The sequence below is a fragment of the Salmo trutta genome, chromosome 36, assembly GCF_901001165.1.
Source record: "Salmo trutta chromosome 36, fSalTru1.1, whole genome shotgun sequence".
Taxonomy (NCBI): domain Eukaryota; kingdom Metazoa; phylum Chordata; class Actinopteri; order Salmoniformes; family Salmonidae; genus Salmo; species Salmo trutta.
The window spans coordinates 10,280,776-10,299,596 of record NC_042992.1 but is presented as its reverse complement, the minus strand read 5'-3'; the positions used below and the strand labels follow the sequence as shown (position 1 = coordinate 10,299,596).

General features: G+C 47.2%; 2 protein-coding genes across 4 annotated transcripts in view; one reads left to right on the top strand and one right to left on the bottom strand.

Annotated features, from left to right (window-relative positions):
* The window catches only part of LOC115175373 (phosphoprotein associated with glycosphingolipid-enriched microdomains 1-like), a 110,597-nt gene that overhangs the window by 32,886 nt on the left and 58,890 nt on the right, over positions 1 to 18,821 (bottom strand). The gene's annotated exons all lie outside the window — the stretch shown is intronic.
* LOC115175407 (soluble scavenger receptor cysteine-rich domain-containing protein SSC5D-like) lies at positions 10,862 to 12,591 on the top strand. Its single transcript, XM_029734637.1, has 3 exons — positions 10,862 to 11,229; positions 11,319 to 11,586; positions 11,721 to 12,591. The coding sequence occupies exons 1-3, from the start codon at positions 10,862 to 10,864 to the stop codon at positions 12,528 to 12,530; spliced, it is 1,446 nt and encodes a 481-aa protein (XP_029590497.1). The 3' UTR covers positions 12,531 to 12,591.

Sequence of the window (18,821 nt, the reverse complement as noted above, 5' to 3'; positions counted from 1 at the left end):
CTAAAATGTATTCAAAGTTATGTAAAATATTCACATTTTGAAGAAATCCTATGATGCATTTTTGGTGACATTACAATTTCATTGCATTTTCAAAGAGGGGCCTTTTTTTGTTTAATGTTTTATTCAATACAAGGGCTTCTCACATCCTTGTATCAGACACAACTTCCTCTTTGACGTTCTCCAACCTGACAGAGAGAGCAGAAAGACAAGACCAGCTCTAGCAGGTCCATCTCCGCCTCTCATCAGGATTTCACGCCATGCAGCATATGTTGCTGTAGATCTGTGTGTGTGTGTGTCAGTCTGAAAGGCCTAATGATAGTCAATGCCACGCTAATCAGCATGTGTCTGCCTCTCTCTCCCATGATCCCTCTGGGCATGTCTTTCCACCTCAGGCCCCCATCCCTGACACACCTCTCCCCTGACCACGCTCGCCATCTTGTGTTCTGGCCACGGCTCCGTAGGGCCTTGTGTCTGACCGGGTGGGGGGATGGGGAGGGGGATTCAAAGCCAAAAGAGGACACGACACACATAGACAGCTACACTGAACATAGGCCCACCCAGTGGGGCCTAATGAATTTCTTTAAATTGACTGATTTCCTTATATCACCTGTACATTTCTCACACAGACAGGAGACAGAGAGAGCCTGTATATCTGACACACCCATCTCTGCTGGGTGGAGGAGGGCACCAAGAGAACAACACACACCCAGACAGGAGACAGAGAGATAACCTCTGACAAGGTGACACACCCAGACAGGAGACAGAGAGATACCCTCTGACAAGGTGACACACCCAGACAGGAGACAGAGAGAGATAACCTCTGACAAGGTGACACACCCAGACAGGAGACAGAGAGAGATAACCTCTGACAAGGTGACACACCCAGACAGGAGACAGAGAGATAACCTCTGACAAGGTGACACACCCAGACAGGAGACAGAGAGATAACCTCTGACAAGGTGACACACCCAGACAGGAGACAGAGAGATACCCTCTGACAAGGTGACACACCCAGACAGGAGACAGAGAGAGATACCCTCTGACAAGGTGACACACCCAGACAGGAGACAGAGAGATACCCTCTGACAAGGTGACACACCCAGACAGGAGACAGAGAGATAACCTCTGACAAGGTGACACACCCAGACAGGAGACAGAGAGATACCCTCTGACAAGGTGACACACCCAGACAGGAGACAGAGAGATACCCTCTGACAAGGTGACACACCCAGACAGGAGACAGAGAGAGATAACCTCTGACAAGGTGACACACCCAGACAGGAGACAGAGAGAGATAACCTCTGACAAGGTGACACACCCAGACAGGAGACAGAGAGATAACCTCTGACAAGGTGACACACCCAGACAGGAGACAGAGAGATACCCTCTGACAAGGTGACACACCCAGACAGGAGACAGAGAGAGATACCCTCTGACAAGGTGACACACCCAGACAGGAGACAGAGAGATACCCTCTGACAAGGTGACACACCCAGACAGGAGACAGAGAGATAACCTCTGACAAGGTGACACACCCAGACAGGAGACAGAGAGATAACCTCTGACAAGGTGACACACCCAGACAGGAGACAGAGAGAGATAACCTCTGACAAGGTGACACACCCAGACAGGAGACAGAGAGATACCCTCTGACAAGGTGACACACCCAGACAGGAGACAGAGAGATACCCTCTGACAAGGTGACACACCCAGACAGGAGACAGAGAGATACCCTCTGACAAGGTGACACACCCAGACAGGAGACAGAGAGAGATACCCTCTGACAAGGTGACACACCCAGACAGGAGACAGAGAGAGATACCCTCTGACAAGGTGACACACCCAGACAGGAGACAGAGAGATACCCTCTGACAAGGTGACACACCCAGACAGGAGACAGAGAGAGATACCCTCTGACAAGGTGACACACCCAGACAGGAGACAGAGAGAGATACCCTCTGACAAGGTGACACACCCAGACAGGAGACAGAGAGATAACCTCTGACAAGGTGACACACCCAGACAGGAGACAGAGAGATACCCTCTGACAAGGTGACACACCCAGACAGGAGACAGAGAGAGATACCCTCTGACAAGGTGACACACCCAGACAGGAGACAGAGAGAGGCGTTGCCATGGAGACAGTGATCGTCTGACGGGTTGATGTTAATGGTCTGGGATGGAGGAAAATTCATTGGTCTTCTTTCCCCCTAAATGGGAAGTGGTCAGACGGACTGCATCATTTTGAGGGCTAGTCTGCATTTTTGGTTTCCTCTCATTTCTTATCTTTAAGATGGTGACATTCTGGGCTGCTTAAAGCCGTTATTTTGTCTCTCTTCTCTTCTGAGAGCTTTCTCCTTTTCTATTTCGCTTCATATCCCTCCATCTCTTCCTCTTGAGTCCCCCCCTCTTTCTCTCTCTAAAGATGCCTGTCAAGTTTACTTTAAAGAAATAAGGTAATGAAATTGAAACGTGCCTAGTGTTTTAGTGCTGTAACAGTGAAACGTGCCTAGTGTTTTAGTGCTGTAACAGTGAAACGTGCCTAGTGTTTTAGTGCTGTAACAGTGAAACGTGCCTAGTGTTTTAGTGCTGTAACAGTGAAACGTGCCTAGTGTTTTAGTGCTGTAACAGTGAAACGTGCCTAGTGTTTTAGTGCTGTAACAGTGAAACGTGCCTAGTGTTTTAGTGCTGTAACAGTGAAACGTGCCTAGTGTTTTAGTGCTGTAACAGTGAAACGTGCCTAGTGTTTTAGTGCTGTAACAGTGAAACGTGCCTAGTGTTTTAGTGCTGTAACAGTGAAACGTGCCTAGTGTTTTAGTGCTGTAACAGTGAAACGTGCCTAGTGTTTTAGTGCTGTAACAGTGAAACGTGCCTAGTGTTTTAGTGCTGTAACAGTGAAACGTGCCCAGTGTTTTAGTGCTGTAACAGTGAAACGTGCCTAGTGTTTTAGTGCTGTAACAGTGAAACGTGCCTAGTGTTTTAGTGCTGTAACAGTGAAACGTGCCCAGTGTTTTAGTGCTGTAACAGTGAAACGTGCCTAGTGTTTTAGTGCTGTAACAGTGAAACGTGCCTAGTGTTTTAGTGCTGTAACAGTGAAACGTGCCTAGTGTTTTAGTGCTGTAACAGTGAAACGTGCCCAGTGTTTTAGTGCTGTAACAGTGAAACGTGCCTAGTGTTTTAGTGCTGTAACAGTGAAACGTGCCTAGTGTTTTAGTGCTGTAACAGTGAAACGTGCCTAGTGTTTTAGTGCTGTAACAGTGAAACGTGCCCAGTGTTTTAGTGCTGTAACAGTGAAACGTGCCTAGTGTTTTAGTGCTGTAACAGTGAAACGTGCCTAGTGTTTTAGTGCTGTAACAGTGAAACGTGCCCAGTGTTTTAGTGCTGTAACAGTGAAACGTGCCTAGTGTTTTAGTGCTGTAACAGTGAAACGTGCCTAGTGTTTTAGTGCTGTAACAGTGAAACGTGCCTAGTGTTTTAGTGCTGTAACAGTGAAACGTGCCTAGTGTTTTAGTGCTGTAACAGGCAGGGTTAGGGAGTCAGTGAGAGATACTTCTCTAAAACAAGACATGTGTTTGTCAACTGAAACACTCAACTCTCCTAACTAGCCCTGGGGGTCTCTGGAGGACAGTGCTCCTTCCTCTCGCTACACACACACACACACACACACACACACACACACACACACACACACACACACACACACACACACACACACACACACACACACACTACCAGAATTCTGACTCTGATACCAGGTTTACAGTAGTATCATGACACTCGATTCCAAAAAGATACCAAAAGGAGGTGTATTAGCCAGACTGACAGAATGGCACTTGATCCAGACAGATAAACTCAGCTACTGCTCTGTACAATCGTTGGGCATCTTAAGAGTTCAATATCATTATATTTGAACAGTTTTATGTAAAAATAACTTTTTAGACAGCCATGTATGCATTAATGAATCAATGATACAATCATACAGTCCATTTTACTTTGTTTTTACCAGTCTAACCACAAAACAGCATAATGGTAATCATTTATTTGAATGATGAATCTCTATTGATAAACTGGCTAAATCAAAATGTATCTGGTAACCGGAAAATAATACCCATTTTCAAGGAACAGAAACAGACTATACTGTTCCGGAACAGAGACGTTATTTCAAAAGCATGAGAACCGGTCACAGTTTTTTGCGATTGCTTACACACTTGTAGCGGAATTTGGCTCATTGTGTCAAAACTCTACAAATAAGACACCAAACTTGGAGATAAACATCTCACTTCTATGTCAAAATAAAACTCTGCAATCAAAACCTAACAATACTTTTCAAAATTGTCACGGCTGTTGGAAGGATCGGACCAAAATGCAGCGTGTTCATGGTTCCACATACTTATATTTATTGTGAAACGTTGCAAACCACCAAATACTAGAAAATACAAACACAACAAACCGTGACGCAGAGAGGACAAAACACTACTCAAAAGATAATAACCCACAAACAGGAAGAGAAAAACCCCTACTTAAATATGATCTCTAATCAGAGGCAATGAGGATCAGCTGCCTCCAATTAGAGATCAACCCCCAAACAATCCCAACATAGAAATAGAAAAACTAGAACAACCCAAAACACCCCCTGTCACGCCCTACTATTGAAAATGACATCTTACTAGGGTCAGGATGTGACAGTACCCCCCCCAAAAGTGCAGACTCCGAATGCACTTTTTTTTATTTTTAAACAACAAAACAACCACAAAACACAAAGGGATGGTAGGGTGGGTGACTAATGTCTATGGCGGCGGCTCTGGTTCCGGGCGTAGTACCCCCACCGCCCGCTGATTCCCCCACTTCTGTATGTCCGGAGGAACCAGACCATGGATCATCGCCGGAGGCGTCGGACCGCCAACCGCCGCTGAAGACTCTGGGCTAAAGGCCGCCGCTGAAGACTCTGGGCTGCAGACCACCGCTGAAGGCTCTGGGCTGCAGACCACCACTGAGGGCTCTGGGCTGCAGACCACCGCTCAAGGCTCTGGGCTGCAGACCACCACTGAGGGCTCTGGGCTAGGGATGCGCACTGCATGTCCGATGCGTGGGACTGGCATAGGTGGTGCCAGACTGGTAACACGCACCTCAGGTTGAGTGCGGGGAGCAGGAACAGGACACCCCGGACTGGGCAGGCGCACTGGAGGCCTGATGCGTGGAGCTGGCATATGAGGCGCCAGACTAGTAACACGCAACTCGGGGCGAGTGTGGGGAGCAGGCACAGGATGTACTGGGCTATGGAGGCACACTGGAGGGAGAGTGCGAGGAGCAGGAATCGGTCTCACCGGACTGGGGAGATGCACTAAGGGCCGAGTGCTCACAGCAGGCACTGGCTGTACCGGGTTATGGATGCGCACTGAAAGGAGAGTGCGAGGAGCAGGCACAGGACGTACTGGACTATGGAGGCGCACTGGAGGGAGAGTGCGAGGAGCAGGCACAGGACGTACTGGGCCGCGGATGCGCACTGGAGGCCTGGAGCGAATGGCTTGCACAACCCGCCCTGGCTGGATGCTTAACTCAGCTCGACAACTGCAGGGTGTGGGCACAGATCGCACCGGCCTGTGAATGCGCCCTGACGACACAGTGCGCATCACCGCACAACATGGTGCCTGCCCCGCTACTTGCTCCCCACAGTAAGCATGGGGAGTTGACTCAGGTCTCCACCCTGACTCTGCCAAACTTCCCATGCCTCTCGTGCTTCCTTCGTTGCCTTGCCTGTTGATCTCGTCGCTGTACTTCCCTCTCTGCTTCCACCTGTTCCCATGGGAGGCGATCCATTCCGGCCTGGATTTCCTCCCACGTCCAAGATCCTTCTACCTCCAGTATGTCCTCCCAAGTCAATTTCTCCTGCTGCTCCATTCCACGCTGCTTGGTCCTTTTATGGTGGGTTATTCTGTCACGGCTGTTGGAAGGATCGGACCAAAATGCAGCGTGTTCGTGGTTCCACATACTTATATTTATTGTGAAACGTTGCAAACCACCAAATACTTGAAAATACAAACACAACAAACCGTGACGCAGAGAGGACAAAACACTACTCAAAAGATAATAACCCACAAACAGGAAGAGAAAAACCCCTACTTAAATATGATCTCTAATCAGAGGCAATGAGGATCAGCTGCCTCCAATTAGAGATCAACCCCCAAACAATCCCAACATAGAAATAGAAAAACTAGAACTTAAACATAGAAATAGAAAACATAGAACAACCCAAAACACCCCCTGTCACGCCCTGCCCTACTCTACTAAAGAAAATTACATCTTACTAGGGTCAGGACGTGACAAAAATTGCATTTTTGCAACAAAATTATACACACAGGCACCATTTGAATTACTCTTTCAAAGCAGCAACAACACACTATTTTATACAAAACACTGATGTCTTTAGTACTTTGTACACCTTTTTAATGTTCTCATACAGGCTTCTGTGAAAGATTGTTCCAGTACAGTACATCTACTCACATTTCAATTACAGTTTTTCTCGATTGCTTAAACACAAAAACTGGTTCCTGTAACACAAATAGAAAAGCTTTATAAAAAAAATATATACAGCTTATTTTTTTGCCATTCTCCATTCTAAATGTATGTATTATGGATGCTACCGTGTAGCGACTCAGATTGGGCTGGACTCTCTGCCCAGCCTCCCTCATCGTCAGCCCATCATTTATGACATGGCCCACCAAAGTGGCCCTAATGTCTTCAGAAATATGTCTCCATCTATTGCATGGTCCCCTTCTCTGTTCTTGTCCTCGTCCTCCTACTCCTCTCTCTTCCTCTTCCTCTTTCTCTCACTGCTTCTATGTTTGGAAAATTCTCACAAAAGAGGTGAGCTTACCTGAGGTCTATTTGTAGTGGTAAGGCTCATATTAATTGGTGTTCAATTACACTATAAGTGTTTTCATGTGTGTGTATGTGGGTGTTGCCAATTTCAGGTATGTTTTGCATTTTGAATATAAGTGTTTTCCCAATGAATGTAAGAGATTTCATTCTTGAACAAAGTGTCTAATGTAAGAAACAGTGTGTAGTGTTTTGCAAGTGTGTTGCAGAATTACAAAGTGCAAAGCAGAAAATGTGTACTTTTGGTGCCTTTGTTTAAGGCGTGGTTAGGTTTTGGTGCCTTTGTTTAAGGTGTGGTTAGGTTTTGGTGCCTTTGTTTAAGGCGTGGTTAGGTTTTGGTGCCTTTGTTTAAGGCGTGGTTAGGTTTTGGTGCCTTTGTTTAAGGCGTGGTTAGGTTTTGGTGCCTTTGTTTAAGGCGTGGTTAGGTTTTGGTGCCTTTGTTTAAGGCGTGGTTAAGTTTTGGTGCCTTTGTTTAAGGCGTGGTTAGGTTTTGGTGCCTTTCTTTAAGGCGTGGTTAAGTTTTGGTGCCTTTGTTTAAGGCTTGGTTAGGATTTGGTGCCTTTGTTTAAGGCGTGGTTAAGTTTTGGTGCCTTTGTTTAAGGCGTGGTTAGGTTTTGGTGCCTTTGTTTAAGGCGTGGTTACAAAAGTTAAGGTTCTGATGCTTTTATCTAACCATTCAGTGTGTAAGCAATCGGCAAAAACTGTAATAACATTCTTTTACATTCCATTTTTATCCAGTCACACTAAACCTCTTCCAGCGTCTGTCTGCCAGCTGAAAATCCTTGCCAGTTGGTTGGCGTGTAGGCTACCTGCCTTTCCCCCTCAAAAACATAGGCTACTGTAGCCTACTGAAGTTACAAGATAGATTCAGAAATTAAGGAGAGATTTTTTTTATTGCAGAAGAATGGATTAACTATTTCAATGCTAGTAAGGGTACTATAGTTATAACATTTCACGTTGGATTTATTAACTACCAAAAAGTAAGACGTGTTTTTAATTCTGGTGCCGCTCTGCAGACACAAGATCGTTAGCTAGTTAGTTTCTCTGGTCCAACGTTAAGCCAACTCTGAAGTTGCCGCTCCTCCGTAGGTATAATTCTGTGAGCCTAATTCAGATAACGCATGTCTTAAAAAGATTCCCAGCGCTTCAAGCCAAGCCTCCTCCTTTACCCTCTCTCACTCTCTCCCCACCTGCAAAATGTCAGTTGCATCTCATATCCAACACTTGTCTTTCCATCACGCATGTTATTAACAACTCACTGAGTTATAGCTAGCCTGCTCCATAGCAATCTTGGTGAAGAAATGTAATGTCGAGCTAAATGTAAAAAAAAAAAGTATGATTTCAGAGGTTTAAAGAGGAACAGAAAGGAATAATATAAACAGGTATTTTTTTGTGTTCCAACCAGTTCAACTTTATTTTGCTCTCAGAACAGTGGAACGGAACTTAAAAAAGAATGGTTCCGCTCAGAACTAAACGATTGAAAACATTTTTTTGGTTCCAACCCCTGGATGAAGTCTAGGTCTATTCACAATCAGTAGTGGTGCTTGGATAAAATCACTAAACAACTAGTGATTTAGAACCACAGAGAGTTACCGCAAGTCGCAAAGAAAACAGGAGCTGCCTCCACTATTCCAGCAACATTTCAACTTCAACATTTCAACATCATCAAATCACTTATTTTTAGTCTAATACAGTGACAACTAAAAAATACCAAAAACAATTTAGTCCAATCAACGTAAGCTAAATATGATGTGGCTGTCCATGGTTCTGATTTCTGTGTGCGTGACGAAACGGTCTTTCACTCTGCCATACAGTACACGCTTTTAGTTTTTGTTGTCCTAGGCTACTTGGCTAAAATGCTTGCTCGCTAGCCTAACTTCCTTTCATGGGCAGCGTTAGCTAGTTAACATTAGCCTTCTACATCTAGCTACATACTGAACTTCCATCCTCTCAGGCCAGCGGCACAACAATGTATGAATTAATAGTTGCATCAGAATCGGCGTTATAATCATAGCTAGCTAGCCACCGGAGGACAACACAACAAGATGCAACAATTCAACTTGTTTCTGTCAATGACATATGCTCTCGATTCTATTTGATAGGAGTGATGCCAAATCCAAACTGGCTTCCCTTGACATTTGTGGCCAGGACCATTCACAGTTGTGCTCACCAAGTTTATCTCAACACTGATTGGCTATTATTTTATACTTTTTTATCAAGGGAGGCCAAATTCTCACTGGCTTCATTTGCTTTCAATGCTACGGACGGCAACAATGTCATACTGTTTTGGACCAGACAGCATCAGATAGATGGTCTACACATACAGAGACAGAGGGGCGCTGTTTTGCTCGGATGCTTACGAATTTAAGGAATATTATGAAACGCAGAGACAAAAGATAAATTATGTTTTTTTTCTTGGTAATTTTTTGGGGGAAGCCTGGCTTCCCTTGGCATCCAGGAATACATCCCACTGTTCACAATACAGGTGAATGCATTTTATACAGGGTGAAAGCATGCGCATGGGTTGAGTTATTGAGCTTGTTTAAGCAAATTTCATTAGACTACAGATTACAAATAATCCCTTCCATTTAGGACTTATTTTAACTGCTAGGAAAACCTATTATTTTATTGTACTAATCAACAACATTTGCATAGAAGTAGCAATCCCTTCTTTTATAAAAGTGTGCGCTGTCTCTTTAAGAAAGTAATAAAGTCATTCACAAGGCAGACGGCGGCTGTGGAATCTGACTGTGGCAATGGAATATATTGGAAATTAGACGTGGGGCGAGATAGACAAAGAAGTTCATTACTTTTTGTGGCGAGGGAGATGAAGTGAATTAATACAATTATTGGTGACAATAAGCTTTGAAATCAGCATATTTTGCTATCCCAAACAAAGTACTAAGGTCGTGAATTGATGTTTGCTTCAGCTGTAAGCTAGCAAGTAAAGTTAGCCTAGTACAATTAAAGCTGGAAGTTACCGGTATCTTCTAGCATTATGAAGTGATCTAGCCTGTAGGGACATTGATAAGCGAACAGTAATGAACAGGTTCAACATTTGTACATGTCGTGTTGCATTATTGAAGTGTGTTAAGTTCTGTGCAGTATGAGTGGGGAGCTAACAATACAGCCAGACAGCTGTAGCAATAAATGAGAAAGTTGAGCAGACACTTTGCTCTTCACACTATAAGGGTCTGCACTGACAGACAGACTTCTGTCAATCACACGAGACAGAAATACCGAACGTAGTAAAAAATGCTAGTACCAAACCACTCGGTTTTTTGTATCAAAAACGTACAGAAGTTTTGGTATAGTGTGTCCTGCAGTGACCTCTGTGAGAGTGATTAGTGTGTCCTGCAGTGACCTCTGTGAGAGTGATTAGTGTCCTGCAGAGACCTCTGTGAGAGTGATTAGTGTCCTACAGTGACCTCTGTGAGAGTGATTAGTGCCCTGCAGTGACCTCTGTGAGAGTGATTAGTGCCCTGCAGTGACCTCTGTGAGAGTGATTAATGCCCTGCAGTGACCTCTGTGAGAGTGATTAGTGCCCTGCAGTGACCTCTGTGAGAGTGATTAGTGCCCTGCAGTGACCTCTGTGAGAGTGATTAATGCCCTGCAGTGACCTCTGTGAGAGTGATTAATGCCCTGCAGTGACCTCTGTGAGAGTGATTAGTGCCCTGCAGTGACCTCTGTGAGAGTGATTAGTGTGTCCTGCAGTGACCTCTGTGAGAGTGATTAGTGTCCTGCAGTGACCTCTGTGAGAGTGATTAATGCCCTGCAGTGACCTCTGTGAGAGTGATTAGTGTCCTGCAGTGACCTCTGTGAGAGTGATTAATGCCCTGCAGTGACCTCTGTGGGAGTGATTAGTGCCCTGCAGTGACCTCTGTGAGAGTGATTAGTGTTGAACTCTGTCTACAGTTGTCACCCATCCCCATCATTGTCATGACAACGAGACATTTCCTGTCACCTGTCAGTCAGTCAGTCCCACATGCCACTGCTCACCCCACTGTCCTCTACCAGTCAGTCCCACAGGCCACTGCTCACCCCACTGTCCTCTACCAGTCAGTCCCACAGGCCACTGCTCACCCCACTGTCCTCTACCAGTCAGTCCCACAGGCCACTGCTCACCCCACTGTCCTCTACCAGTCAGTCCCACAGGCCACTGCTCACCCCCACTGTCCTCTACCAGTCAGTCCCACAGGCCACTGCTCACCCCACTGTCCTCTACCAGTCAGTCCCACAGGCCACTGCTCACCCCACTGTCCTCTACCAGTCAGTCCCACAGGCCACTGCTCACCCCACTGTCCTCTACCAGTCAGTCCCACAGGCCACTGCTCACCCCACTGTCCTCTACCAGTCAGTCCCACATGCCTCTGCTCACCCCACTGTCCTCTACCAGTCTGTCTGTCCCACATGCCACTGCTCACCCCACTGTCCTCTACCAGTCTGTCCCACAGGCCACTGCTCACCCCACTGTCCTCTACCAGTCAGTCAGTCCCACAGGCCACTGCTCACCCCACTGTCCTCTACCAGTCAGTCCCACAGGCCACTGCTCACCCCACTGTCTTCTACCAGTCAGTCCCACAGGCCACTGCTCACCCCACTGTCCTCTACCAGTCAGTCCCACAGGCCACTGCTCACCCCACTGTCCTCTACCAGTCAGTCCCACAGGCCACTGCTCACCCCACTGTCCTCTACCAGTCAGTCCCACATGTCACTGCTCACCCCACTGTCCTCTACCAGTCTGTCTGTCCCACATGCCACTGCTCACCCCACTGTCCTCTACCAGTCTGTCCCACAGGCCACTGCTCACCCCACTGTCCTGTACCAGTCAGTCAGTCCCACAGGCCACTGCTCACCCCACTGTCCTCTACCAGTCAGTCCCACAGGCCACTGCTCACCCCACTGTCCTCTACCAGTCAGTCCCACAGGCCACTGCTCACCCCACTGTCCTCTACCAGTCAGTCCCACAGGCCACTGCTCACCCCACTGTCCTCTACCAGTCAGTCCCACAGGCCACTGCTCACCCCACTGTCCTCTACCAGTCAGTCCCACAGGCCACTGCTCACCCCACTGTCCTCTACCAGTCAGTCCCACAGGCCACTGCTCACCCCACTGTCCTCTACCAGTCTGTCCCACATGCCACTGCTCACCCCACTGTCCTCTACCAGTCAGTCCCACAGGCCACTGCTCACCCCACTGTCCTCTACCAGTCAGTCCCACAGGCCACTGCTCACCCCACTGTCCTCTACCAGTCAGTCCCACAGGCCACTGCTCACCCCACTGTCCTCTACCAGTCAGTCCCACATGCCACTGCTCACCCCACTGTCCTCTACCAGTCTGTCTGTCCCACATGCCACTGCTCACCCCACTGTCCTCTACCAGTCAGTCCCACAGGCCACTGCTCACCCCACTGTCCTCTACCAGTCAGTCAGTCCCACAGGCCACTGCTCACCCCACTGTCCTCTACCAGTCAGTCCCACAGGCCACTGCTCACCCCACTGTCCTCTACCAGTCAGTCCCACAGGCCACTGCTCACCCCACTGTCCTCTACCAGTCAGTCCCACAGGCCACTGCTCACCCCACTGTCCTCTACCAGTCAGTCCCACAGGCCACTGCTCACCCCACTGTCCTCTATCTCCCTTTGCTCTGCATAGCCCTCCCAGCACACACACACGTAGGCAAATACAAAATCAGACCTGCACACACACACACATCCTGTTACTTCTTCTTCGTCTAACCAGTAGACCAGAACCTATTCGTATGGGATTAAAGCAAAGCAGTGTACTATTGACAATAAGAAATGAATCCTTCACAGGGTCTAATGATTAACAGTGCAGGAGCTGCTGTTTTACACACACACACACCCAAACACACACACACACACACACACACACACACACACACACACAAACAAACAAACAAACAAACAAACACACACAGATTATTTCAGCCAAGAAATATATCCCATCCGGGCCTCCCGAGTTCGATTCCAGGTTGTGTTGCATCTGGCTGCGACCGGGAGACCCATGAGGCGGCACACAATTGGCCCAGCGTTGTCCGGGTTAGGGAAGGGTTTGGCCGGCAGGGATGTTTTTGTCCCATCGTGCTCTAGCAACTCCAGTGGCGGGTTGGGTGCATGCACGCTGACATGGTCGCCATGGGGAACGCTGTTTCCTCCGACACAGTGGTGCGGCTAGCTTCCGGGTTAAGCGGGTATTGTGTCAAGAAGCAGTGTGGCTTGGCGGAGTCGTGTTTCGGAGGACGCACGGCTCTCGACCTTGCCTTTCCTGAGTACATACAGGAGTTGCAGCGACGGGACAAGACTGTAACTACCAATTGGGGAGAAAAAGGGTTTTAAAAAATATCCCATCCAACCACATCAAGTTTAAAACACCACACTGCCTGCCTTTCTCTCTCTATAAAACACCACAACACACCGCCTGCCTTGCCTTTCTCTCTCTATAAAACACCACACCACCTGCCTTTCTCTCTCTATAAAACACCACACCACACCGCCTGCCTTTCTCTCTCTATAAAACACCACACCACCTGCCTTTCTCTCTCTATAAAACACCACACCACACCACCTGCCTTTCTCTCTCTATAAAACACCACACCACCTGCCTTTCTCTCTCTATAAAACACCACACCACACCGCCTGCCTTGCCTTTCTCTCTCTATAAAACACCACACCACCTGCCTTTCTCTCTCTATAAAACACCACACCACACCGCCTGCCTTGCCTTTCTCTATCTATAAAACACCACACCACCTGCCTTTCCCTCTCAATAAAACACCACACCACCTGCCTTTCTCTCTCTGTAAAACACCACACTGCCTGCCTTTCTCTCTCTATAAAACACCACACCACCTGCCTTTCTCTCTCTATAAAACACCACACCACACCGCCTGCCTTTCTCTCTATATAAAATACCACACCACCTGCCTTTCTCTCTCTATAAAACACCACACCGCCTGCCTTTCTCTCTCTATAAAACACCACACCGCCTGCCTTTCTCTCTCTATAAACACCACACCACACCGCCTGCCTTTCACTCTCTATAAAACACCACACCACCTGCCTTTCTCTCTCTATAAAACACCACACCACCTGCCTTTCTCTCTCTATAAAACACCACACCACCTGCCTTTCTCTCTCTATAAAACACCACACTACACCGCCTGCCTTTCTCTCTCTATAAAACACCACACCACCTGCCTTTCTCTCTCTATAAAACACCACACCACCTGCCTTTCTCTCTCTATAAAACACCACACCACCTGCCTTTCTCTCTCTATAAAACACCACACCACACCACCTGACTTTCTCTTTCTATAAAACACCACACCACCTGCCTTTCTCTCTCTATAAAACACCACACCACACCGCCTGCCTTTCTCTCTCTATAAAACACCACACCACCTGCCTTTCTCTCTCTATAAAACACCACACCACACCACCTGCCTTTCTCTTTCTATAAAACACCACACCACACCACACCACACCACCTGCCTTTCTCTTTCTATAAAACACCACACCACCTGCCTTTCTGTCTCTATAAAACACCACACCACACCACACCACACCACCTGCCTTTCTCTCTCTATAAAACACCACACCACCTGCCTTTCTCTCTCTATAAAACACCACACCACACCGCCTGCCTTGCCTTTCTCTCTCTATAAAACACCACACCACCTGCCTTGCCTTTCTCTCTCTATAAAACACCACACCACCTGCCTTTCTCTCTCTATAAAACACCACACCACCTGCCTTTCTCTCTCTATAAAACACCACACCACACCGCCTGCCTTTCTCTCTCTATAAAACCCCACACCACCTGCCTTTCTCTCTCTATAAAACGCCACACCGCCTGCCTTTCTCTCTCTATAAAACACCACACCCCCTGCCTTCCTCTCTCTATAAAACACCACACCACCTGCCTTTCTCTCTCTATAAAATACCACACCACCTACCTTTCTCTCTCTATAAAACACCACACCACACCGCCTGCCTTTCTCTCTCTATAAAACACCACCTGCCTTTCTCTCTCTATAAAACACCACACCACCTGCCTTTCTCTCTCTATAAAACACCACACCACACCGCCTGCCTTTCTCTCTCTATAAAACACCACACCACCTGCCTTTCTCTCTCTATAAAACACCACACCCCCTGCCTTCCTCTCTCTATAAAACACCACACCACCTGCCTTTCTCTCTCTATAAAACACCACACCACCTACCTTTCTCTCTCTATAAAACACCACACCACCTGCCTTTCTCTCTCTATAAAACACCACACTACACCGCCTGCCTTTCTCTCTCTATAAAACACCACACCACCTGCCTTTCTCTCTCTATAAAACACCACACCACCTGCCTTTCCCTCTCAATAAAACACCACACCACCTGCCTTTCTCTCTCTGTAAAACACCACACTGCCTGCCTTTCTCTCTCTATAAAACACCACACCACCTGCCTTTCTCTCTCTATAAAACACCACACCACACCGCCTGCCTTTCTCTCTATATAAAATACCACACCACCTGCCTTTCTCTCTCTATAAAACACCACACCGCCTGCCTTTCTCTCTCTATAAAACACCACACCGCCTGCCTTTCTCTCTCTATAAAACACCACACCACACCGCCTGCCTTTCACTCTCTATAAAACACCACACCACCTGCCTTTCTCTCTCTATAAAACACCACACCACCTGCCTTTCTCTCTCTATAAAACACCACACCACCTGCCTTTCTCTCTCTATAAAACACCACACTACACCGCCTGCCTTTCTCTCTCTATAAAACACCACACCACCTGCCTTTCTCTCTCTATAAAACACCACACCACCTGCCTTTCTCTCTCTATAAAACACCACACCACCTGCCTTTCTCTCTCTATAAAACACCACACCACACCACCTGACTTTCTCTTTCTATAAAACACCACACCACCTGCCTTTCTCTCTCTATAAAACACCACACCACACCGCCTGCCTTTCTCTCTCTATAAAACACCACACCACCTGCCTTTCTCTCTCTATAAAACACCACACCACACCACCTGCCTTTCTCTTTCTATAAAACACCACACCACCTGCCTTTCTGTCTCTATAAAACACCACACCACACCACACCACACCACCTGCCTTTCTCTCTCTATAAAACACCACACCACCTGCCTTTCTCTCTCTATAAAACACCACACCACACCGCCTGCCTTGCCTTTCTCTCTCTATAAAACACCACACCACCTGCCTTGCCTTTCTCTCTCTATAAAACACCACACCACCTGCCTTTCTCTCTCTATAAAACACCACACCACCTGCCTTTCTCTCTCTATAAAACACCACACCACACCGCCTGCCTTTCTCTCTCTATAAAACCCCACACCACCTGCCTTTCTCTCTCTATAAAACGCCACACCGCCTGCCTTTCTCTCTCTATAAAACACCACACCCCCTGCCTTCCTCTCTCTATAAAACACCACACCACCTGCCTTTCTCTCTCTATAAAATACCACACCACCTACCTTTCTCTCTCTATAAAACACCACACCACACCGCCTGCCTTTCTCTCTCTATAAAACACCACACCACCTGCCTTTCTCTCTCTATAAAACACCACACCACCTGCCTTTCTCTCTCTATAAAACACCACACCACACCGCCTGCCTTTCTCTCTCTATAAAACACCACACCACCTGCCTTTCTCTCTCTATAAAACACCACACCCCCTGCCTTCCTCTCTCTATAAAACACCACACCACCTGCCTTTCTCTCTCTATAAAACACCACACCACCTACCTTTCTCTCTCTATAAAACACCACACCACCTGCCTTTCTCTCTCTATAAAACACCACACTACACCGCCTGCCTTTCTCTCTCTATAAAACACCACACCACCTGCCTTTCTCTCTCTATAAAACACCACACCACCTGCCTTTCTCTCTCTATAAAACACCACACCACCTGCCTTTCTCTCTCTATAAAACACCACACCACACCGCCTGCCTTGCCTTTCTCTCTCTATAAAACACCACACCACCTGCCTTTCTCTCTCTATAAAACACCACACCACACCGCCTGCCTTTCTCTCTCTATAAAACACCACACCACCTGCCTTTCTCTCTCTATAAAACACCACACCACACCACACCACCTGCCTTTCTCTTTCTATAAAACACCACACCACACCACCTGCCTTTCTCTCTCTGTAAAACACCACACTGCCTGCCTTTCTCTCTCTATAAAACACCACACCACCTGCCTTTCTCTCTCTATAAAACACCACACCACACCGCCTGCCTTTCTCTCTATATAAAATACCACACCACCTGCCTTTCTCTCTCTATAAAACACCACACCGCCTGCCTTTCTCTCTCTATAAAACACCACACCGCCTGCCTTTCTCTCTCTATAAAACACCACACCACACCGCCTGCCTTTCACTCTCTATAAAACACCACACCACCTGCCTTTCTCTCTCTATAAAACACCACACCACCTGCCTTTCTCTCTCTATAAAACACCACACCACCTGCCTTTCTCTCTCTATAAAACACCACACTACACCGCCTGCCTTTCTCTCTCTATAAAACACCACACCACCTGCCTTTCTCTCTCTATAAAACACCACACCACCTGCCTTTCTCTCTCTATAAAACACCACACCACCTGCCTTTCTCTCTCTATAAAACACCACACCACACCACCTGACTTTCTCTTTCTATAAAACACCACACCACCTGCCTTTCTCTCTCTATAAAACACCACACCACACCGCCTGCCTTTCTCTCTCTATAAAACACCACACCACCTGCCTTTCTCTCTCTATAAAACACCACACCACACCACCTGCCTTTCTCTTTCTATAAAACACCACACCACCTGCCTTTCTGTCTCTATAAAACACCACACCACACCACACCACACCACCTGCCTTTCTCTCTCTATAAAACACCACACCACCTGCCTTTCTCTCTCTATAAAACACCACACCACACCGCCTGCCTTGCCTTTCTCTCTCTATAAAACACCACACCACCTGCCTTGCCTTTCTCTCTCTATAAAACACCACACCACCTGCCTTTCTCTCTCTATAAAACACCACACCACCTGCCTTTCTCTCTCTATAAAACACCACACCACACCGCCTGCCTTTCTCTCTCTATAAAACCCCACACCACCTGCCTTTCTCTCTCTATAAAACGCCACACCGCCTGCCTTTCTCTCTCTATAAAACACCACACCCCCTGCCTTCCTCTCTCTATAAAACACCACACCACCTGCCTTTCTCTCTCTATAAAATACCACACCACCTACCTTTCTCTCTCTATAAAACACCACACCACACCGCCTGCCTTTCTCTCTCTATAAAACACCACACCACCTGCCTTTCTCTCTCTATAAAACACCACACCACCTGCCTTTCTCTCTCTATAAAACACCACACCACACCGCCTGCCTTTCTCTCTCTATAAAACACCACACCACCTGCCTTTCTCTCTCTATAAAACACCACACCCCCTGCCTTCCTCTCTCTATAAAACACCACACCACCTGCCTTTCTCTCTCTATAAAACACCACACCACCTACCTTTCTCTCTCTATAAAACACCACACCACCTGCCTTTCTCTCTCTATAAAACACCACACTACACCGCCTGCCTTTCTCTCTCTATAAAACACCACACCACCTGCCTTTCTCTCTCTATAAAACACCACACCACCTGCCTTTCTCTCTCTATAAAACACCACACCACCTGCCTTTCTCTCTCTATAAAACACCACACCACACCGCCTGCCTTGCCTTTCTCTCTCTATAAAACACCACACCACCTGCCTTTCTCTCTCTATAAAACACCACACCACACCGCCTGCCTTTCTCTCTCTATAAAACACCACACCACCTGCCTTTCTCTCTCTATAAAACACCAC